Below are 23,987 nucleotides of genomic sequence, written 5' to 3'. Positions count from 1 at the left end.
TTGTTGTTTCACTAACGTTTCTTGTTTTCTGTCCGTGTTGTTATGTCTAAGCAAGCTGAACAGGGTATAGACTTGAGTGATAGCCCAGTTATGGATCCTCAGTTCAAACTAGTGATGGAGGCTCTCCGCTCCGAGTTTGGCAGGATGCTACATTCTGAACTCGAGGGCGTGTATGACAAGATCGACTTGCTGGAACAGTTTCATTCGCGTGCGCCCACTTTCACACGAGGAGGCAGACGCGGGCGAGGAGGCCGTGGTGGTGGAGGTGGCCGATTCCACCGTCAGTATGAGGAGCATGTTGATGATACCGAATTTGAGGATGAGGACGACGATGGACGAGCATGGCAGGACAACAATCTGGGCAACATCAAGATGAACATTCCTCCTTTCCAAGGGAAGAATGATCCCGAATTGTATCTTGATTGGGAGAGAAAGGTGGAGCTTATGTTCGATTGCCACTCCTATTCCGAGCTCAAGAAGGTGAAGTTGGCAGCGGTTGAGTTCTCAGATTATGCACTTGTTTGGTGGGATCAACTGGTCACGAGTAGGAGAAGAAACAATGAGCCATCTATTCAATCTTGGCAGGAGATGAAGGCTGTGATGTGGAAACGTTTTGTGCCAACTCATTACTACCGAGAGCTTTTCAACAAGTTGCAGACCTTGAGGCAGGGCAGTCGGAGTGTGGATGAGTATTATAAGGAGATGGAGGTTGCCATGATTAGAGCCAATGTGGAGGAGGAGCGAGAGGCGACCATGGCCAGATTCTTGGCTGGGCTGCATTGGGATATTCGTGATAAGGTGGAGTTGCAGCACTACGTTGAGTTGGAGGACATGGTCCACATGGCCATCAAGATAGAGACTCAACTCAAGCGGAGGGGCAACAACAGCAGCAACCAGCGCCAGACTCAGGGCAAGTGGAGGTCGTCGCAACCCGTTGCCAGCGGTTCTTCGTCCAGAGGGATTCCCTGGCAGAAGGAAGCCCCGCCGCGTGAGGAGAAAAAGCAATTTGTTCGGTCCCGACCAGAGGGCTCCGGTGCAGCGAATCAGGGTAGTCCGACCGTTGTCGATGGTCGAAATCGCGATAAGAAGTGTTTTAAGTGCCAAGGGTTCGGGCATATTATGAGTGACTGTCCGAACAGGAGACTCATGATAATGCGCGATGATGGCGAAGTTGTGACGGATGGGGATGACACCGACCCTGATATGCCGAAATTGGAGGATGTCGATGATACCGCTGATGAGGAGGAGTGTGAGGAGATTTTTGCGCCCAATGGACAACTTTTTGTAGCTCGGCGAGCCTTGAGTGTCCAAACTCCACCCCCGGAACGTGAGCAGAGGGAGAATCTTTTCCACACGAGATGTCTTGTTCAAGACAAGGTATGTAGTGTGATCATCGATGGCGGGAGTTGCACGAATGTGGCTAGTAGAGCCGTGGTTGAGAGATTGGGGCTAACCACGGAGAAGCATCCCAAGCCGTATCGTTTGCAGTGGCTAAATGAGACTGGCATTATCAGAGTGACCAAGCAAGTGAAGGTCCCTTTTCGCATTGGGACGTATGAGGATGCGGTGGTGTGTGATGTGATCCCTATGCAAGCGAGCCACATCCTGTTGGGGCGCCCGTGGCAATTTGATCGCCGTGCAATTCATGATGGTTACACCAACAAATACTCATTTACCTACAAGCAGAAGAAGGTGTCGCTTGTTCCTCTTACTCCTACCCAAGTTTATGAGGATCAAGTGCAATTGCAAAGGGAGGCGGACAATCTGAAGTCCAAGGAGCAGCCTGTGGAGAAGAAGGAGCAGGGGCTGAACCATAAGTCCTTTCTGGCTACGGCTAGTGATTTGAAGTGGTGTGTTCAGGAGGAGAAGCCGATCTTGCTGTTGCGATATCAGGAGACTTTGCTTATGACTAACGATCTCTCTTCTCTACCCCCTTCTATTCGTGGTGTGTTGCAGGAATTTGATGATGTTTTTCCCGAAGATACACCTACCGGCTTACCACCACTTCGAGGGATTGAGCATCAGATTGACTTTATGCCCGGCGCTACTCTGCCGAACAGACCAGCCTACCGCACCAATCCGGAGGAGACGAAGGAGTTGGAGAGGCAAATTGGCGAGTTGTTGGCCAAAGGGCATGTAAGGGAAAGCCTAAGTCCTTGTGCGGGTACCAGTTCTCCTTGTTCCAAAGAAGGACTCGTCGTGGAGGATGTGCTGTGATTGTCGAGCTATCAATAACATCACGGTAAAATATCGCCATCCCATTCCTCGTTTAGATGATATGCTCGATGAGTTACATGGTTCTTGTATCTTTTCGAAGATAGATTTGCGTAGTGGATATCATCAGATTAGGATTAAGGAAGGTGATGAGTGGAAAACTGCTTTTAAGACAAAACTTGGTATGTATGAGTGGTTAGTTATGCCTTTTGGTTTGACTAATGCGCCTAGTACTTTCATGCGTCTTATGAATCATGTTTTGCGTGCTTTCATTGGTAGATTTGTAGTTGTTTACTTTGATGATATCCTCATTTATAGCCAGCATTTTGATGAGCATGTTGATCATTTGAGGTCTGTTATGGATGTACTTCGAAAGGAAAAGTTGTTTGCTAACCTCAAAAAGTGCATTTTTGCTACGGACAAGCTTGTGTTTCTTGGTTTTGTTGTTAGTGCACAAGGTGTACGTACAGGTTGATGAGGAGAAGATCCGAGCAATCCAAGAGTGGCCAACACCGAGGAACATTGCAGCAGTCCGAAGCTTTCATGGTCTTGCTAGCTTCTATAGGCGATTCGTGCCTCACTTCAGCAGTATCGCCGCTCCTTTGACGGAAGTCATCAAGAAGAATGTGGAGTTTCAATGGGGCAAAGCGCAAGAAGATGCATTTCAGCAGTTAAAATACAAATTGACCCATGCCCCGGTATTATCTCTTCCAAATTTCTCCAAATCTTTTGAGATTGAATGTGATGCTTCTGGTGTTGGTATTGGTGCAGTGTTGATGCAAGAGAGACGTCCCATTGCGTATTTCAGCGAGAAGTTAAATGGGGCAACGTTGAGTTATCCAACGTATGATAAGGAGTTGTATGCATTGGTGAGAGCTTTGCAAACATGGCAGCACTACTTGTGGCCCAACGAGTTTGTCATTCACACGGACCATGAGTCGTTGAAACACTTGAAAGGCCAACACAAGTTGAACAAGCGACATGCGAGGTGGATGGAGTTCATTGAGACGTTTCCCTACGTCATCAAATACAAGCAAGGTAAAGAGAATGTTGTGGCTGATGCACTTTCTCGAAGGTATGCCTTGATTTCTACCTTAGATGCTAAGTTACTTGGCTTTGAGTGCATCAAGAGTTTGTATGCGAGTGATGCTGATTTTGGTGAGATTTATATAGCATGTGCGAGAGCTGCTAGTGGAGAGTATTTTAGGCATGATGATTTTCTTTTTTGGAAGAATAAGTTATGTGTGCCTCAATGTTCTTTACGAGAGTTGTTATTGCTTGAGTCTCATGGTGGGGGTTTGATGGGACACTTTGGCATTGCTAAGACTTTGGCTGTTCTGCATGAACATTTCTTTTGGCCTCATATGAAACGTGATGTTGAGAGAATTTGTGGTCGATGTGTTACATGTAAACAAGCTAAGTCTAGGGTGAGTCCTCATGGTTTGTATACACCATTGCCTATTCCTAACGCACCTTGGATTGATATTTCTATGGATTTTGTGTTAGGTTTGCCTAGAACTAAGCGTGGCCGAGATTCCATCTTTGTGGTTGTTGATCGATTTTCTAAGATGGCACATTTTATTCCTTGTCATAAATCCGATGATGCATCTCATGTGGCTGATCTATTCTTTAAAGAGATTGTTAGATTGCATGGTATGCCTAGGACTATTGTTTCTGATCGCGATTCTAAGTTCTTGAGTTATTTTTGGAAGACTTTGTGGTGTAAGTTGGGTACCAAACTTTTGTTTTCTACTACTTGTCATCCACAAACTGATGGTCAAACCGAGGTAGTGAATAGAACTTTGTCTACTTTACTTCGAGCTATTATTCAAAAGAACATTAAGTCGTGGGAAGAGTGTCTTCCTCATGTGGAATTCGCTTATAACCGTGCTGTTCATTCTGCCACTAAGTTTTCTCCATTTGAAATCGCGTATGGATTTAACCCTTTGACACCTTTGGATTTGACTCCGTTACCCGAGATTGAGCAGGTTAACATGGATGGCCAGAACAGAGCTGACTTTGTGAAGAAGATCCATGAACGTGCCAGAGCCAACATTGAGCGCCGCACGCGGCAGTATGCTGAGCAAGCTAATCGGGGTCGTCGCAACGTAGTGTTTGAGCCCGGTGATTGGGTTTGGCTACACATGCGCAAGGAAAGACTTCCAGAGCAGAGGCGCTCCAAGTTACTCCCTAGGGGCGATGGTCCATTCCAAGTATTGGAACGGATCAATGATAATGCCTACAAACTCGATTTACCCGGTGAGTATAATGTAAGCGCTACATTCAATGTTACTGACTTAAGTCCCTTTGATGTAGGCGACGCTGTGGATTTGAGGACAAATCCTTTTCAAGAGAGGGGGAATGATGCAGTTCAGAGTAGAGGTCAGGATGCGGAGCAAAGCCGAATTTCAGAGGCTGCACAGAGTGAAGATCCGGTGCACGTGCCCGTTGGTCCAGTGACGAGAGCTAGGGCCAGGACGTTCAAGGCCAATTTAATGACATTGGTGGAGGAAATCTGGAGGCAGGAGCTGAAAAGGCCAATTGGAGAAGGACCGACGGATCAGAGTTCAAAGGTGGTAAACCTTATTGCTTACCGAGTTGAACCACCAGAGAAGTCTCGATTCCTCTGGCTTTGCCAGAACAGCGAAATCATGCCGCCCAGAGAAGACTCGATCCCTCTGGCCTTGCCAGAGCAGCGGAATCGTTACCCCCGGGAAGAAGCGACTGGGCAGAGAACTCACGTTGAGTCTGCCCGAGCAGAGAACTCAAGTGGAGTCTGCCCGAACAGAGAACTCAAGTGGAATCTGCCCGAGCAGAGAACTCACGTTGAGTCTGCCAGAGCAGAGAACTCAAGTGGAGTCTGCCCGAGCAGAGAACTCAAGTGGAGTCTGCCAGAGCAGAGAAACCCGCCAGAGAAGACTTGATTCCTCTGGCCTTGCCAGAGCAGACTCGTTTCCAATGCGTTTTTCAGAGGAGTCCTCGCTGGGGTTTCTTTTGACTTGCTGAACAAGTTCCGTTATTTCTTTAATTTCTGTTTATTTCCTTGTTACGTAGGGTTTCCCGTTCCCTATAAATAGGGCTGTTATGTGTTTGAAAAAGTTAGACAATTTGATAAAATATAACAGTGAGTTTAATTCTCTCTCAAGTTTCGAATTCTTCTTGATAAACAAGGATTCACCTATCGACGAATCGACGAGTTTCTTCATCCCTCGCCGTGTGTCATTCAGCGTCTCCGAGTTCTTGCGTCAAATGCACGTTGGGGTTTAGGGAATTATTCGCCTAGATCATTTCGTGGTTTAGACTCAGGGGTTTTGAGGCAATCCATCTTTATCTGTTCTTTTCTGTTTGTTCCGTTCAATTTTAGTCTTCCGCGTATAAATCAAATAGATCGGAGTTTTCCTTATCTGTTACGTTATTATTGTGTTTTCCGGTGAATCTTCATAAATTATTGGCCAAGGTTATATCAACAGCTCCTTATCATACGTGGGATAACTTAACGTCGCCCCGTTTAGCTTCTCGCTGAAGTACGCAATGGGTCGTCTTTCTTGCATCAACACTGCACCAATGCCAACACCAGAAGCATCACATTCAATCTCAAAAGATTTGGAGAAATTAGGAAGAGATAATACCGGGGCGTGGGTCAATTTGTATTTCAACTGCTGAAAAGCATCTTCTTGATGACTTCCGTCAAAGGTGCTGCAACACTGCTAAAATGAGGCACGAACCGCCTGTAGATGCTAGCGAGTCCATGAAAGCTTCGAACTGCTGCAACGTTCGTTGGCGTTGGCCACTCTTGGATAGCTCGTATCTTCTCCTCATCAACCTGTACACCCTGTGCACTAACAACAAAACCAAGAAACACAAGCTTGTCCGTACCGAAAGTGCACTTCTTAAGGTTAGCAAACAACTTTTCCTTTCGAAGCACATCCATAACAGACCTTAAATGTTCAACATGCTCATCATGATCCTGACTCAAACTCTCCCTCACATGCCCTTTGGCCAATAACTCGCCAATTTGCCTCTCCAACTCCTTTGTCTCCTCCGGATTGGTTCGGTAAGCTGGTCGATTCGGCAGTGTAGCGCCGGGCACAAAGTCAATCTGATGCTCAATCCCTCGAATTGGTGGTAAACCGGTAGGTGTATCGTCGGGAAAAACATCATCAAACTCCTGCAAAACAGAACGAATAGAAGGGGGTAGAGAAGAGAGATCGTTAGTAATAACCAAGTTCTCCTGATATCGCAACAGCATGATCGGCCTCTCCTCCTGTACACACCACTTCAAATCACTAGTCCTAGCAAGAAAGGACTTATGAATCAACCCATTCTCCTTCTTCTCCACGGGCTGCTCGTTTGACTTCACCTTGTCCGCCTCCTTTTGCAATTGCACTTGATCCTCATAAACTTGTTTAGGAGTAAGAGGAACAAGGGACACCTTTTTCTGCTTGTATTCAAAAGAATATTTGTTGGTGAAGCCATCATGAATAACACGGCGATCAAACTGCCACGGTCGCCCCAACAGAATGTGGCTCACTTGCATAGGGATCACATCACACACAACCTCATCCTCATACTTCCCAATGCGAAACGGAACCTTCACTTGCTTCGTCACTTTGATGACGCCTGTCTCATTCAGCCACCGATACGGCTTGGAATGCTTCTCCGTGGTCAGCCCCAATCTCTCAACCATGGCTCTACTAGCCACATTCGTGCAACTCCCGCCATCAATGATCACACTACATACCTTGTCTTGAACAAGACATCTCGTGTGAAAGAGGTTCTCCCGCTGCTCTCGCTCATTGGGTTGAGTTTGGACACTCAAGGCTCTCCTAGCTACAAAAAGCTGTCCATTGGGCGCGAATATCTCCTCACACTCCTCCTCATCATCGGTACCATCTCCATCCTCCAATTTCGGCATATCAGGATCGGTCTCATCACCATCCGTCACGACTTCGCCGTCATCTCTCAAGATCATAATTCTCCTGTTCGGCAGTCACTCATAATATGCCCGAAGCCTTGGCACTTGAAGCACTTCTTATCTCGATTTCGACCATCAGAAACGGCCGGAATGCCCTGATTTGCTGCACCGGATCCCTCGGGTCGGGACCTAATGAACGGCTTCTTCTCCTCTCTTGGCGGTGCCTCCTTTTTCCATTGATTCCCTTTTGATGAGGAACCACTAGAAACTGGTTGCGATTGCCTCCAATTGCCCTGATTCTGGCGCTGGTTGCTGCTGTTGTTGCCCCTCCTCTTGAGTTGATTCTCGATCTTGATGGCCATATGAACCATGTCCTCCAACTCAACGTAGTGCTGCAACTCCACCTTATCACGAATATCCCAATGCAAACCAGTCAAGAATCTCGCCATGGTCGCCTCTCGCTCCTCCACCACATTCGCTCGAATCATGGCAACCTCCATTTCCTTATAGTACTCATCCACACTCCGACTGCCTTGCCTCAAAGTCTGCAACTTGTTGAAAAGCTCGCGGTAGTAATGATTCGGCACAAAACGCTTCCTCATCACAGCCTTCATCTCCTGCCAAGTCTGAATAGGCGGCTCACAGTTTCTCCTCCTACTCGTCACCATCTGATCCCACCAAACAAGTGCATAATCGGAGAACTCAATTGCTGCCAACTTCACCTTCTTAAGCTCTGAATAGTTGTGGCAATCAAACATAAGCTCCACCTTTCTCTCCTGATGCAGCCCAAGGTTCGTTGGTGCAAGACCCGGTGCATGTTCCTGTTGGTCCGGTTACAAGAGCACGAGCCAAGAAGTTCAAGGAGAGCTTGATGAGCTTAGTTCAAGAAGTGTGGGCTCAAGAGTTGATGAAGAAACCCATTGGAGATGGTGGAGTCGGCCCAAGTCTAATTAATATCATTACATGCGAGTGGGCCGAAGCTTGAAGATGTGATTTATTTTGAAGACTTCTTTTATTTAGTTTAACTTTGTTATTTTCGCAGCCCATGAGTTATAGGGCCTTGTTATTTTCGGATTTATTTAGTAAGGGCCTTGTTTGGCTTATTAGGGCTTGTTTTTAAGTTGTTTCCTTATTAGATTAGGTTTAGCCTTTGCCTATATAAGGCTTCTATGTGTTGGACGAATTTTTCAGCCTACCTTTAATCAAATTGTGAGTTTTTATTCTCTCTTGAGAGTTTCGAATTCTTCTTGATTTTTCCAAGACGAATTCAATTTATCGACGTAACGGCGAGATCAACCAACCCTCGTCGGGTGTCATTCAGCGTCCCCGAGTTGCTGCGTCAACTGCACGTTGGGGTTTAGGGATCCGTTCGCCTAAAAACGAATGAATAAAATTAAAGATAGATAAAATATGGAATCCCTTATTAGATTAGGTCTCTTTATTTGTAGTCTTTATGATGGACGAAAATTAGGGTTTAGATTAGGTTTAGTTGTTTCCTTATTAGATTAGGTCTCTTTATTTTTGCCTATATATAGGCCTCTTGTTATGAACGAATGATCAACCAATTTTATATCAAATTTCGTGAGTTATCACTTCTCCTTGAGAGTTTCGAATTTTCTCTTGTATATTCCAAGAGAGTTCATTTATCCGGCGTAACGGCGAGTCAACCATCCCTCGTCGCGTGTCATTCATCGTCCCCGAGTTGCTGCGTCAACTTCACGTTGGGGTTTAGGGATTCGTTCGCCTAAATCATTCCGTGGGTTAGATTCAGAGGTTTTGGGATTCCATATTTTATCTATCTTTAATTTTATTCATTCGTTTTTAGGCGAACGGATCCCTAAACCCCAACGTGCAGTTGACGCAGCAACTCGGGGACGCTGAATGACACCCGACGAGGGTTGGTTGATCTCGCCGTTACGTCGATAAATTGAATTCGTCTTGGAAAAATCAAGAAGAATTCGAAACTCTCAAGAGAGAATAAAAACTCACAATTTGATTAAAGGTAGGCTGAAAAATTCGTCCAACACATAGAAGCCTTATATAGGCAAAGGCTAAACCTAATCTAATAAGGAAACAACTTAAAAACAAGCCCTAATAAGCCAAACAAGGCCCTTACTAAATAAATCCGAAAATAACAAGGCCCTATAACTCATGGGCTGCGAAAATAACAAAGTTGAACTAAATAAAAGAAGTCTTCAAAATAAATCACATCTTCAAGCTTCGGCCCACTCGCATGTAATGATATTAATTAGACTTGGGCCGACTCCACCATCTCCAATGGGTTTCTTCATCAACTCTTGAGCCCACACTTCTTGAACTAAGCTCATCAAGCTCTCCTTGAACTTCTTGGCTCGTGCTCTTGTAACCGGACCAACAGGAACATGCACCGGGTCTTGCACCAACGAACCTTGGGCTGCATCAAAAACCAACTGTACCAACGAGATTGCCCAAACTGTCTCAACGAGAGCACTCAATGAAACGTCCCAAAGAGACCACACCAACAACACTAAACGGACACGAAAAGATGGGAAAAACCCCCAAAAGGAAAAGAAGACAATCATAAACGCAGACTGAACAACCCAAAAAGCACTACGTAGAAATAGGCTCAAAACGCTCTATACTACCCAAGGACTCCAGAAAACACAACGAGAAATAATCGAAAACCAGAAAAAGTGTACGCAGAAACTTCCCCGAAAGGCTCTATACTACCCGAGGACTCCAGAAAACACAATGAGAAATAATCAAAAACTGGAAAAAATGTACGCAGAAACGGCCCCAAAAGGCTCTATACGATGCCAGTGAACTGTAGGACCAAGATGCTGCAATAAAACGACCCTAACAGACTATAGGTTCTGAAAAAAAAGAAAATTCAAGAACCAAACGAAATTATGTCGTATGGATTTATATGGATGTGTGTAAGTCGTATGATGATGGATGTGTATAAGCGTGTATGTTTATGAGTAATTCAGACCACGCAGGTATCTTAATTCGAAAGATATTATGGTATTGAAATCCCAGCAGAACAAAATCAGACGCAGAAAACGGAATAGAAAACTCGGACGTAGAGAAACCCTAAAATGCAGAAAACGGAAACCCTAAAAATTCTACCCTTGACACAGAAACGAAAAACGAAACCTGGATACGAAACGCGGCTCTGGTGCCAAATGATACGATCCTTGCCGATCGATCGAACACAACGCACGCGGAAGACTGAACTTGAACGGAAAGGATGGAAATCCCAAAACCTCTGAATCTAACCCACGGAATGATATAGGCGACTGAATGCCCTATACCCCAACGTGAAGTTGACGCAGCAACTCGGGGACGCTGAATGACACCCGACGAGGGTTGGTTGACTCGCCGTTACGTCGATAATTGAATTTCGTCTTGGAATAATCAAGAGGAATTCGGAATTCTCAAGAGAGAAATAAAACTCACAAGTTTATTGATAAAATATGCTGAAAATTTCGTCCAACACAAAGCCTTATATATAGGCAAAGTAAAGACTAAACCTAACTTGACTAACAAGCAAAAAGAAGCCCTAATTTCGCCAACTCCAATGGGTCTCTTCATCAACTCTTGAGCCCACACTTCTTGAACTAACATCATCAAGCTCTCCTTGAACTTCTTGGCTCGTGCTCTTGTAACCGGACCAACAGGAACATGCACCGGGTCTTGCACCAACGAACCTTGGGCTGCATCAGATTTTATATCCGTAATTGAGTTTGAGTATTTGAATAATTCGAGATAATTATTTGAATGAGAACGGTGAACTCGGAAGTGAAATCTGAGTTCGTTAAGACGTTTTTGAAAATTTTGACTTTTTGACGATGAATAGTAAAATACTGCTATTTCGTCTTTTTGTCGACTTTCAAAATCTTACGTGCACGTCGTCGAGAAATATTCTTAGTTTTTCGATACGAGTCCAATAATGAAAGTTTTTATTTTTGGACGACGAGTGAATAGTAAACCGGGATTTCTCGATAAACGAACCGAGCTCGTTTATCAGAATTTCGAGAACGAGCTTGCGTTTTCTATATTTATATAGAATTACGAGTGTTATGAAAGTGAGTAGGAGTTAAGAGGGCGAGTAACGAAGAGTATGGGTAGTTAGTCGTTAAAACGAGACGAAACGAGATATTTAACGACTAACGGGTTAATATCCTAAATATCTAACCTACCCTACGCCTAACCACCCCCCAACCGCCCACTATTCCTCCTCTATCTCACTTAATTCACGCAGCCCACACACACAACTCACGCAGCACACACACAAACACACTAAACACACACTTTTTTTCACGTAACACCATTGTTGAGGAGCTTGAGCTTTTGAGCTCCGATTTGAGTGCCGAGACGAGCCCGATCATCTTTTCGATCACGTATTTAAGTAGGTAACATCTCTACCTACGTTTTGATGGTTTTCTTTTCGATTTTCGTCGACGTCGAAAAACGTCGATTCTTGACTTTATTTTGAAACGACGTCGGATCGTCGTGAAATTTTAGTATGTTGTTCTTGGGTAGATGTTGAGCATGTTTAATGAAGGGAGTAAGAACGGAACGAACCGTAGCTATGAAACCCATGAGGGCAGCCCCGTTTTTCACATATTAGCTTGTCTTTCGATTTTTGTTTGATCGTTTTGACTTGATATTTGTGCTTAGGGGTATGCTAGGATCGATATATATTAAATTCGTATTTTTTTCCAAGCACGAAAATTGTATAAGTTTTTAGAGTATGATTATTTAAATTCGTGAAGTTTGGGACGTTGCATGATGAATATTATTGCGTATATGTGTTCTACGATATCACATGAGCATGCTAGATTAATTTGGGAATTTTCGAGAAATGTTAGAAACGAGAAGCATGAGGACCGAATGGTTTGATGCCCGGATGTAGGGGTGGAAAATCGGGTACCCGCGGGTACCCTACCCGCAAAATGCGGGTACCCGCGGGACGAAAACTGCCGAAAACGGCACCCTCACCCGACCCTCTTCCCCGATGCGGGTACCCGAATACCCGCAGCGGATACCCGCTGCGGGTATGAGGGTACCCTCACAGTCCCGCGATTTTTTTTTAATTGTAATTTTGCGGGTTTTTGGTCCCGCTGGAGGGTATTTCGTCCCGCGAGAGGGTATTTTGTCCCGCATTTCACAAAAAAAATTGAAAATATCCTTTCTATTTCATCGATTATCCATAAAACCTGTGACGAATAAAATTCCTAATATTATTAAATAAAATTATATTAGTTTAAATAATATTATTAAATAAAATTCCTATTTCATCGATTATTTAATTTTGGTTAATTGGGTTAATTCCTAATATTATTAAATAAAATTGGTTTAATTCCTAAATTATTAAATAAAATTCCTAATATTATTGGTTTAATTCCTAATATTTATTGGTTTAATTCCTAATATTATTAAATAAAATTCCTAATATTTATTGGTTTAGTTCCTCATATTATTGGTTTAATTTCTAATATTTATTGGTATAATTCCTAATATTTATTGGTTTAATTCCTAATAAAATTGGTTTAATTCCTAATATTTAATTTTGGTTAATTGGTTTAATTCCTAATATTATTAAATAAAATTATTTAATTTTATTTTTTAAATATTTATTGCGGGTATGCGGGTACCCGCGGGTATACCCGTGGGTACCCTCTACCCGCGATTTTTGAGGATGCGATACCCGCACCCGACCCTCCACCCGAATTTTGCGGGTATCGGGACGGGTGAGGGTATACCCGATACCCGCAACCCGATTTTCCACCCCTACCCGGATGTGAATATTTGATTTTTATTTGAATGATTTGAGTTTATATATATGTGTTATATTTATTAAATATTGCACGTATAATTTACTTAGATTAATTTGAACACCGAGGTTCAAATTTGATGAAGGCCGCGAGTCATAAGGCCAGAGACGAGCAATGCTCGATTTTAATTGAGTTAATTTGAGCATGCCAATGTGTTTAGAATAATTAAAAATATTTGTATTTAAATTTTGGAATTTATTTCCATTAAATACAAATTTTCTAATTATTCGATGATTTATTAAGTTGAGATATGTGGAGTATGTGAAGTCATGTAAGTGAACTAGCACTGCATATGAGTTAATGCTATGTTAGTAAGACTATATGAATTATTTGGGTATTTATGAGATGATGATTAGTAAGTTATTGAGCTTTTTGAGTTGCATGAGAAATGCATATAAAATGACCAAGTATGAGAAGATAGCATGAATTAGATATATTGTGTTTCAATGAGATAAATAAATTAGAGAAGTATGTTAATTAATTAAAGTTGGAATTTAGTATTTAATTACTAAGTTGTAGATTTAATTGAGAATTATGAGCATGTTAAATTGTTAAGATATAATTTATTATTTGAGTTAATATCGATTATGTGTCTAATTGGAGTGAGTGTGAGAGTTATGATTAACGCACATAAATGTTGGTATCTGACACTCGAACAATTGGTTTCGAGTATAAATGATAGTTTACTGATAAAGAGTTTTGATGATTTTGAATTGTTGGTTTGCGTTGAAGAGATGTCAAGATGTTAAGTTTTGAGTCCAGAGACGAGTTCACGTAGTGAGATTCACGCATTGAAATCTCATGGCTGACATTATGTATGAATAGGTCATGCCGAAATTTTTAGTGAATACTTTGATATATCATCAAATAATCATTATAATTTCTTAGTGAAATTAGGATTTGAGCATAGTCAATTCTTGTTGACCCGTGACTCAAATACGTGCCTAATGGAAAGTTTAACTTTCTAATTGGTTTATTAGATGAGATGTGAGCGAATTGATCTGCTAAGAAAGTGGACATTTCGATGAGTTAGCTATTTCTTTTAATTGAAGCGTTGATAATTATAACATAAGGATGTTATAATTATTGAGTAATGACAAGGGAGAATAATGGTTTTATTGATTAACAACCTAGAGAGATGAACATTAGAGATACTAATGTTTCATGAAAGATATTAGATTATTAATCGAGTTTTCTTTTATAACTTCTCACTGATTCTTCATATCGATGAAGGTCCTTTTGGGAAGTAACGACTTGAGGGAGAGAGTGACGTTACTCATTGATACAGAGACACAACGAGGTGGGCTTTCTTAAACACGTATATAGAGATCCCCTGCATACAGGCCTCTTATACGAAATGAAATGAATGACATGATATAATTGTTAAGTTTCAATTTTATGAAAATGATCAAATGATGAATGGTTCTTTATGAAATGAAATGAAGGGAGTTATTATATGAAGGATGTTATATTGAAGTTATTGCATTGCCAAATTTTTGATGTTTTGGTATGTTATCTATCTGCTTGAGATGAAGAATTCGGTCCTATGCTAGTGTAGATACTAGTAAGGATTTGTGTACACTGAGGTGGTCGTGAGTCATCGAGCGGGTTGGCCGATCACAGTGCTGCAGAGGGAGACCTCCCTCTCAGTACTTGATGTTATAACAGATATGATACTTACCTGATGAGAAAAGTCTGCGCAGACAACTTTGAGGAAATGAAAATGAGTTTAGCTAATACAGGGCCTTTCTACAAATTCCTTGTATTATGCATATGAAATGGCAATGACAATATTTATAGCTTTATAAGAATAAGATGTTTGGCATGTGTTCACTGAGTGCTTTTGTACTCAGCCCTGCATATGTTTTCTAAATGTGCAGGTTGAGCTGATGTGGTGATGGTGCTGCAATGAGCGGAGTCTCCAGGGTTGTTAATAAATAGTTAACCTGTCTAGAATATGTCTTCATACATATGTCTAGCTACTTTCCGCTGCAAGATGTTGTTGATTTTATAGTGTGTTATGTCATACTTTGAGTCTTAAGTAATGGTTTCATATGATGTACAACTGGTTTAATGATATTTATCAAGTTTTTATGTTGTCTTTCATAGACTGTTTAAATGAGTATTAATGAGAAATTATGACGAGTTTTCTTAAGTTGAGTAAGTTTTACGATTCCAAATGACGCCCCTTGATGCATGCCATGGAGGCCCAACTTACGTTGCATATGTGGGCTGATTTAATAGAGTCTTTTATTTTGTTTTATCTTATAATTTTCGTGGGTTATGTTAGGGTGGCTGAAATTAGGCCTTAGTTGAGTCAATTTTGAGTTTTATACCTTGTTTTGACTAAGGATATGTTTCCTTATTAGATTAGGAGTTATTTTCCATGTTTATTCTCCTAGTTTGGTTAGGTTTTCGCATACCTTATTTGTAGTCTTTATGATGGACGAAAATTAGGGTTTAGATTAGGTTTAGTTGTTTCCTTATTAGATTAGGTCTCTTTATTGTTGCCTATATATAGGCCTCTTGTTATGAACGAATTATCAACCAATTTTATATCAAATTTCGTGAGTTATCACTTCTCCTTGAGAGTTTCGAATTTTCTCTTGTATATTCCAAGAGAGTTCATTTATCCGGCGTAACGGCGAGTCAACCATCCCTCGTCGCGTGTCATTCATCCTCCCCGAGTTGCTGCGTCAACTTCACGTTGGGGTTTAGGGATTCGTTCGCCTAAATCATTCCGTGGGTTAGATTCAGAGGTTTTGGGATTTCCATCCTTTCCGTTCAAGTTCAGTCTTCCGCGTGCGTTGTGTTCGATCGATCGGCAAGGATCATATCAGCGACGAATTGATAAATTCCTAGGAATTTTTCAGGAGTATGACTGGAGTCGATTTGCCTACATATATGGTGGAAGAGCTGCAGAAAATCATAGAGAATGCGTTTAAGCCTATTCATGAGAGGTTAGATTTAATCGAGCAATCTCAACGGAGACCGGATCAGAATTTTCTTCAGTCAAATTAGGCATCCTCGAAGGGGTCTTATGAAAGAAGAAAAATCTTACGAGGAAGAGTTCGAGAATGCTTCTCGACAATTTTATAGCTGCAAGAAAAGGCGAGATGAAGCAAGGGATCATGAGAATATCAAGTTGAAAAATATTCCATCAATCCAAAAGAAACACGATCATAAATCGTATCTTGGAGGGGAGTGGGATAATTGGATCTATGAAGAGAATCAGTCATTGCCAAAGCAACAACTAGAAGACACCGTCACTCTCAACCAGACAAGCCACCGTTTGAATCCAAAGAAGATGAATGTTGAAGTGGAAGTCGTGGCGTATATCAATGAAGAGGCATGTTTGAATCCAAAGGAGTTGGTGGAAGTTGATAGAGAGGTTGATGTCAAAGATGATGAGTCTACTCCTAAGTTGCTAAAATTGAAGGATTCAAGTGACGAAGTGCTTGAGGAATCTACTCCAACTACTTTGGAAGCTGATATGATCCTTGCCGACCAATCGAACACTACGCAAACGGAAGACTTGAAAACACGAACAGAAGATGGAATCCCAAAACCTCTGAATCTAACCCACGGAATGATTTAGGCGAACGGATCCCTAAACACCAACGTGAAGTTGACGCAGCAACTCGGGGACGCTGAATGACACGCGACGAGGGATGGTTGACTCGCCGTTACGCCGGATAAATGAACTCTCTTGGAATATACAAGAGAAAATTCGAAACTCTCAAGGAGAAGTGATAACTCACGAAATTTGATATAAAATTGGTTGATCATTCGTTCATAACAAGAGGCCTATATATAGGCAACAATAAAGAGACCTAATCTAATAAGGAAACAACTAAACCTAATCTAAACCCTAATTTTCGTCCATCATAAAGACTACAAATAAGGTATGCGAAAACCTAACCAAACTAGGAGAATAAACATGGAAAATAACTCCTAATCTAATAAGGAAACATATCCTTAGTCAAAACAAGGTATAAAACTCAAAATTGACTCAACTAAGACCTAATTTCAGCCACCCTAACATAACCCACGAAAATTATAAGATAAAACAAAATAAAAGACTCTATTAAATCAGCCCACATATGCAACGTAACTTGGGCCTCCATGGCATGCATCATTCCCCTCCTCTTGAAAGGGATTTGTCCTCAAATCCAAGTCGTCAATCCAAATGCCGGGATCAAAAATCAAATTTTCGTTCCTTGCATTAATTGACTGTTGGACCATAGCTTTTCTCCCTTGTGCGTTATTCTTCTTCTTCGGCTCTAACTCTGACTTCTCTTGAACCTTGAACCGCAACACAATGATCAGCCTCTCTTCCTTCATGGCCCACATCCAATCACAAGCCCTTGCAAGAAATGACTTCTGCATAAACCCAATCTCCTTTTTATCTATGGGCTGCTCCTTTTCAACGCCCTTAGCTTGCGCCAAAGCCTTTGCTTCCAAAGTAGTTGGAGTAGATTCCTCAAGCACTTCGTCACTTGAATCCTTCAATTTTAGCAACTTAGGAGTAGACTCATCATCTGATGCATGCCATGGAGGCCCAAGTTACGTTGCATATGTGGGCTGATTTAATAGAGTCTTTTATTTTGTTTTATCTTATAATTTTCGTGGGTTATGTTAGGGTGGCTGAAATTAGGCCTTAGTTGAGTCAATTTTGAGTTTTATACCTTGTTTTGACTAAGGATATGTTTCCTTATTAGATTAGGAGTTATTTTCCATGTTTATTCTCCTAGTTTGGTTAGGTTTTCACATACCTTATTTGTAGTCTTTATGATGGACGAAAATTAGGGTGTCTTTTGCTTGTTAGTCAAGTTAGGTTTAGTCTTTACTTTGCCTATATATAAGGCTTTGTGTTGGACGAAATTTTCAGCATACTATTATCAATAAACTTGTGAGTTTTTATTTCTCTCTTGAGAATTCCGAATTCCTCTTGATTGTTCCAAGACGAATTCAACTATCGACGTAACGGCGAGTCAACCAACCCTCGTCGGGTGTCATTCAGCGTCCCCGAGTTGCTGCGTCAACTTCACGTTGGGGTTTAGGGATCCGTTCGCCTAAATCATTCCGTGGGTTAGATTCAGAGGTTTTGGGATTCCATCCTTTCCGTTCAAGTTCAGTCTTCCGCGTGCGTTGTGTTCGATCGATCGGCAAGGATCATATCATCTGGTATCAGTTTTCCAGGTTTCGTAAGGGTCGAAATTATCCAGTGTTTTGTTTTTCTGTTTGGGTCTTTACGTTCTTGAGAGAGTATGAGTGTCAGTTTAGCAAATCACGGCCATCCGACAATTTTTGATGGTTGCAATCGAGATAAGACATGTCGTTCGTGTCAAGGGTTCAGATCCCATGAGAGTGAGCAGTGGGCAAATTTCTGTCACACGAGAGTTCTTGTCCACGACAAGTTGTGCAGTGTGATCATTGATGGAGAAAGTTGCACGAATGTGGCGAGTAGATACATGGTGGAGAAATCGGGGCTGACCGAGGTGCAACACCCCAAGCCGTATCGTTTGCAATGGCTGAATGAGACCGGCGTCGTCGAGGTTACCACGCAAGTGACAGTGCCTATTCGCCTTGGCAAGTATGAAGATGAGGTTTTGTGCGATGTTATTCCCATGCAGGCGACCCACATTTTGTTGGGTAGACCGTGGCAGGTCGATAGACGAGCTATTCATGATGAAGTCACCAATAAGTACTCCTTCGCGTATAAGCAAAAAAAGTTGGCAATTGTTTCCCTTAGTCCTCAACAAATTTATGAGGATCACTTGCAACTGCAGCAACGGCACAAGGAGGCGGATAAAGTGAAGTCTACGGAGCAGCCAGTGGAGAAAAAGGAGATGAAGGTTGCAGTGGAAGTTGTGGTGGCTATCAAGGATGAGGACTCACGTGAGGAAGTGCTTGAGAAGTCTACTTCATCTATTTTGGAAGCAAAGGCTTTGTCACAAGCTATGGGTATTGAACAGGAGCAGCGATGTGATGATGCAAATAAGTTCGAGCTGACCTTGTTCACGCAACATCAGCTGCAATGGCAGACTCATATTGGCGACACCAAGCTGATGAAGTTGGTGAGGGTCCGTTCCACATCGATCAATATGAAAGGGAAATCTTTGGTGAGGCAACGCCGATGCTAACTACATGGCTGTTCGGAAGAGAGAAGAGGCATGGAGGTATTTTCAACAACAATTTCGGCATGATCCAAGTTCATGAAAATTCAGCGTTTGAGCCGACGCATATGGTTTTTGATCCCGGCAAGATGATTGATGGACAAGAGAGACCAGCTAGGGTTCATCAATTGTTTCTTGTAATAACCGAAGATCTGATTTTTGATCCCGGCATTGGCACTCACGACTTGGATTTGAGGACAAATCCCTTTCAAGAGGAGGGGAATGATGCATGCCATGGAGGCCCAAGTTACGTTGCATATGTGGGCTGATTTAATAGAGTCTTTTATTTTGTTTTATCTTATAATTTTCGTGGGTTATGTTAGGGTGGCTGAAATTAGGCCTTAGTTGAGTCAATTTTGAGTTTTATACCTTGTTTTGACTAAGGATATGTTTCCTTATTAGATTAGGAGTTATTTTCCATGTTTATTCTCCTAGTTTGGTTAGGTTTTCACATACCTTATTTGTAGTCTTTATGATGGACGAAAATTAGGGTGTCTTTTGCTTGTTAGTCAAGTTAGGTTTAGTCTTTACTTTGCCTATATATAAGGCTTTGTGTTGGACGAAATTTTCAGCATACTATTATCAATAAACTTGTGAGTTTTTATTTCTCTCTTGAGAATTCCGAATTCCTCTTGATTGTTCCAAGACGAATTCAACTATCGACGTAACGGCGAGTCAACCAACCCTCGTCGGGTGTCATTCAGCGTCCTCGAGTTGCTGCGTCAACTTCACGTTGGGGTTTAGGGATCCGTTCGCCTAAATCATTCCGTGGGTTAGATTCAGAGGTTTTGGGATTCCATCCTTTCCGTTCAAGTTCAGTCTTCCGCGTGCGTTGTGTTCGATCGATCGGCAAGGATCGTATCATTTGGTATCATTTCGTATCATTTGGGATCATATCATCATCTTTGACATCAACCTCTCTATCAACTTCCACCAACTCCTTTGGATTCAAACATGCCTCTTCATTGATATACGCCACGACTTCCACTTCAACATTCATCTTCTTTGGATTCAAACGGTGGCTTGTCTGGTTGAGAGTGACGGTGTCTTCTAGTTGTTGCATTGGCAATGACTGATTCTCTTCATAGATCCAATTATCCCACTCCCCTCCAAGATACGATTTATGATCGTGTTTCTTTTGGATTGATGGAATATATTTCAACTTGATATTCTCATGATCCCTTGCTTCATCTCGCCTTTTCTTGCAGCTATAAAATTGTCGAGAAGCATTCTCGAACTCTTTCTCGTAAGATTTTTCTTCTTTCATAAGATCCCTTCGAGGACGCCTAATTGACTGAAGAAAATTCTGATCCGGTCTCCGTTGAGATTGCTCAATTTGATCTAACCTCTCATGAATAGGCTTAAACGCATTCTCTATGATTCTCTGCAGCTCTTCCACCATATATGTAGGCAAATCGACTCCAGTCATACTCCTGAAGAATTCCTAGGAATTTATCAATTCGTCGCTGAACAGGTCAGCCAACTTCAACCCTTTGTTTTAAGCATCAAACGTCCTCCAATCGTATTTTGCCCAGAAATACGACTTCTTTGTCTTCGAGAGAGCTTTTCGTGGCCACCTGTTTCGCCTTAATACGAGCTATGTACAGAAAGTTATGGCCATTTTTCGGAGACTGCCAGAACTTGATTTCCTGCGAAAATCTGGATACGAAACGCGGCTCTGGTGCCAAATGATATGATCCTTGCCGACCAATCGAACACTACGCAAACGGAAGACTTGAAAACACGAACAGAAGATGGAATCCCAAAAACCTCTGAATCTAACCCACAGAATGATTTAGGCGAACGGATCCCTAAACCCCAACGTGAAGTTGACGCAGCAGCTCGGGGACGCTGAATGACACGCGACGAGGGATGGTTGACTCGCCGTTACGCCGGATAAATGAACTCTCTTGGAATATACAAGAGAAAATTCGAAACTCTCAAGGAGAAATGATAACTCACGAAATTTGATATAAAATTGGTTGATCATTCGTTCATAACAAGAGGCCTATATATAGGCAACAATAAAGAGACCTAATCTAATAAGGAAACAACTAAACCTAATTCTAAACCCTAATTTTCGTCCATCATAAAGACTACAAATAAGGTATGCGAAAACCTAACCAAACTAGGAGAATAAACATGGAAAATAACTCCTAATCTAATAAGGAAACTGATACGATCCTTGCCGATCGATCGAACACAACGCACGCGGAAGACTGAACTGGAACGGAAAGGGTGAAAAATCCCAAAACCTCTGAATCTAACCCACGGAATGATTTAGGCGAACGGATCCCTAAACCCCAACGTGCAGTTGACGCAGCAACTCGGGGACGCTGAATGACACCCGACGAGGGTTGGTTGTTCTCGCCGTTACGTCGATAAATTGAATTCGTCTTGGAAAAATCAAGAAGAATTCGAAACTCTCAAGAGAGAATAAAAACTCACAATTTGATTGATAAAAATATGTTGTAAATTTCGTCCAACACAAAGCCTTATATATAGGCAAAGTAAAGACTAAACCTAACTTGACTAACAAGCAAAAGACACCCTAATTTTCGTCCATCATAAAGACTACAAATAAGGTATGTGAAAACCTAACCAAACTAGGAGAATAAACATGGAAAATAACTCGTAATCTAATAAGGAAACATATCCTTAGTCAAAACAAGGTATAAAACTCAAAATTGACTCAACTAAGGCCTAATTTCAGCCACCCTAACATAACCCACGAAAATTGTAAGATAAAACAAAATAAAAGACTCTATTAAATCAGCCCACATATGCAACGTAACTTGGGCCTCCATGGCATGCATCAGAAACATATCCTTAGTCAAAACAAGGTATAAAACTCAAAATTGACTCAACTAAGACCTAATTTCAGCCACCCTAACATAACCCACGAAAATTATAAGATAAAACAAAATAAAAGACTCTATTAAATCAGCCCACATATGCAACGTAACTTGGGCCACCATGGCATGCATCATTAAGTCTTGGGAAGATTGTTTGCCTCATGTTGAGTTTGCTTATAATCGTTCTGTTCATTCTGCTACTCAATTTTCGCCATTTGAGATTGTGTATGGATTTAATCCTTCGACTCCATTGGATTTATCTCCCTTACCTGAGCATGAGTATACTAACCTTGATGGCAAGAAAAAGGCTGATTTTGTGAAGCAGATTCATGAGAAGGCAAGGATGAATATTGAGAGGCGCACGAAGCAGTATGCCGAGCGAGCCAACCAAGGACGTCGCAAAGTAGTGTTTGAGCCCGGTGATTGGGTATGGCTGCACATGCGCAAGGAAAGGTTTCCATTGCAGCGGAGATCCAAGTTACTTCCTAGAGGCGACGGGCCATTTCAAGTGTTGGAGCGCATCAATGACAATGCCTACAAGTTGGACTTACCAGGTGAGTATAATGTGAGTGCTTCTTTTAATGTGACTGATTTGAGTCCTTTTGATGTAGGTGTTGCTTTGGATTTGAGGACAAATCCTCTTCAAGAGGAGGGGAATGATGCAGCCCAAGGTTCGTTGGTGCAAGACCCGGTGCATGTTCCTGTTGGTCCGGTTACAAGAGCACGAGCCAAGAAGTTCAAGGAGAGCTTGATGAGCTTAGTTCAAGAAGTGTGGGCTCAAGAGTTGATGAAGAAACCCATTGGAGATGGCGAATTGAGCCCGTGCTTAATTAATCTCATTACATGCGAGTGGGCCGAAGCTTGAAGATTTTAATTATTTTGAAGACTTCATTTATTTATTTCAGTCTTGTTATTTTCGCAGCCCATTAGTTTAAAGGGCTTTGTTATTTTCGAATTAATAAGGGCCTTGTTTGGCAGCCTTGTGAATTTCGAAATTAGGGCTTCTTTTTGCTTGTTAGTCAAGTTAGGTTTAGTCTTTACTTTGCCTATATATAAGGCTTTGTGTTGGACGAAATTTTCAGCCTACCTTTAATCAAATTGTGAGTTTTTATTCTCTCTTGAGAGTTTCGAATTCTTCTTGATTTTTCCAAGACGAATTCAATTTATCGACGTAACGGCGAGAACAACCAACCCTCGTCGGGTGTCATTCAGCGTCCCCGAGTTGCTGCGTCAACTGCACGTTGGGGTTTAGGGATCCGTTCGCCTAAATCATTCCGTGGGTTAGATTCAGAGGTTTTGGGATTTCCACCCTTTCCGTTCCAGTTCAGTCTTCCGCGTGCGTTGTGTTCGATCGATCGGCAAGGATCGTATCAGGAATTATTCACCTAGATCATTTCGTGGTTTAGATTCAGGGGTTTTGAGGCATTCCATCTCTTATCTGTAATTTTAATTTGTTCCGTTCAATTTCAGTCTTCCGCGTACAAATCAAATAGATCGGAGTTTTCCAGTTCTTTGCGAGATATTGTTTGTGATTTCTGGAGAAACTTCATAGTTTTCCGGTAATTTCCGGCGAAGTTCTTATCATCTGGTATCAGTTTCCGGGTTTCGTAAGGGTTACGCTATCTATACATTTACAATAATAAAAAAAAAATCAGAGCACAATTAACACGATCTGTCGAAAAAAAAAAAGACGAAAGCAGTACGTCTTCAATTTGTGTTTACCCCGTTGTGTTTTCCTTCATTCTTTGGGTTTAATCGCTCGTTGTGGTATTTGTATGTTTCTGCGTAGCACTGATTTTGGGTTCCAGTCTGCGTTTAGGCGTCTCTCTTTTCTTTGTCGAGTCCTATCTTATCTGTGTATTTGCTGTGGTGCTCGTGAGGCGTGACATCGAGTGCTCGCGTCGGGTGCGCTTGTTGATCTCGTTGTGCCGTTGGTTTGTGAATTCCATTGGTAGTTGAGGGAATTTGATTCTTTGACAGAGAAGTTGAGCGGAAAAAGGCAGGA

The 23,987-nt window shown here is 41.9% G+C and overlaps 1 protein-coding gene across 1 annotated transcript; it reads left to right on the top strand.

The window, feature by feature from the left end:
• The first annotated feature begins 262 nt into the window (after positions 1-262).
• Positions 263-19,094, top strand: LOC131025929 (uncharacterized). The gene is given in 8 exon segments (XM_057955725.1): positions 263-2,136; positions 2,189-2,683; positions 2,685-3,764; positions 4,125-4,473; positions 4,531-5,044; positions 15,822-15,908; positions 16,048-16,371; positions 18,419-19,094. Coding segments are annotated over 8 exon segments (5,289 nt in total). The 5' UTR covers positions 263-372.
• Positions 19,095-23,987: the final 4,893 nt, after the last annotated feature.

This window comes from Salvia miltiorrhiza, chromosome 1 (genome assembly GCF_028751815.1).
Source record: "Salvia miltiorrhiza cultivar Shanhuang (shh) chromosome 1, IMPLAD_Smil_shh, whole genome shotgun sequence".
NCBI lineage: Eukaryota > Viridiplantae > Streptophyta > Magnoliopsida > Lamiales > Lamiaceae > Salvia > Salvia miltiorrhiza.
The sequence above is the reverse complement of the archived record's forward strand: the minus strand, read 5'-3'. Positions and strand labels throughout refer to the sequence as shown.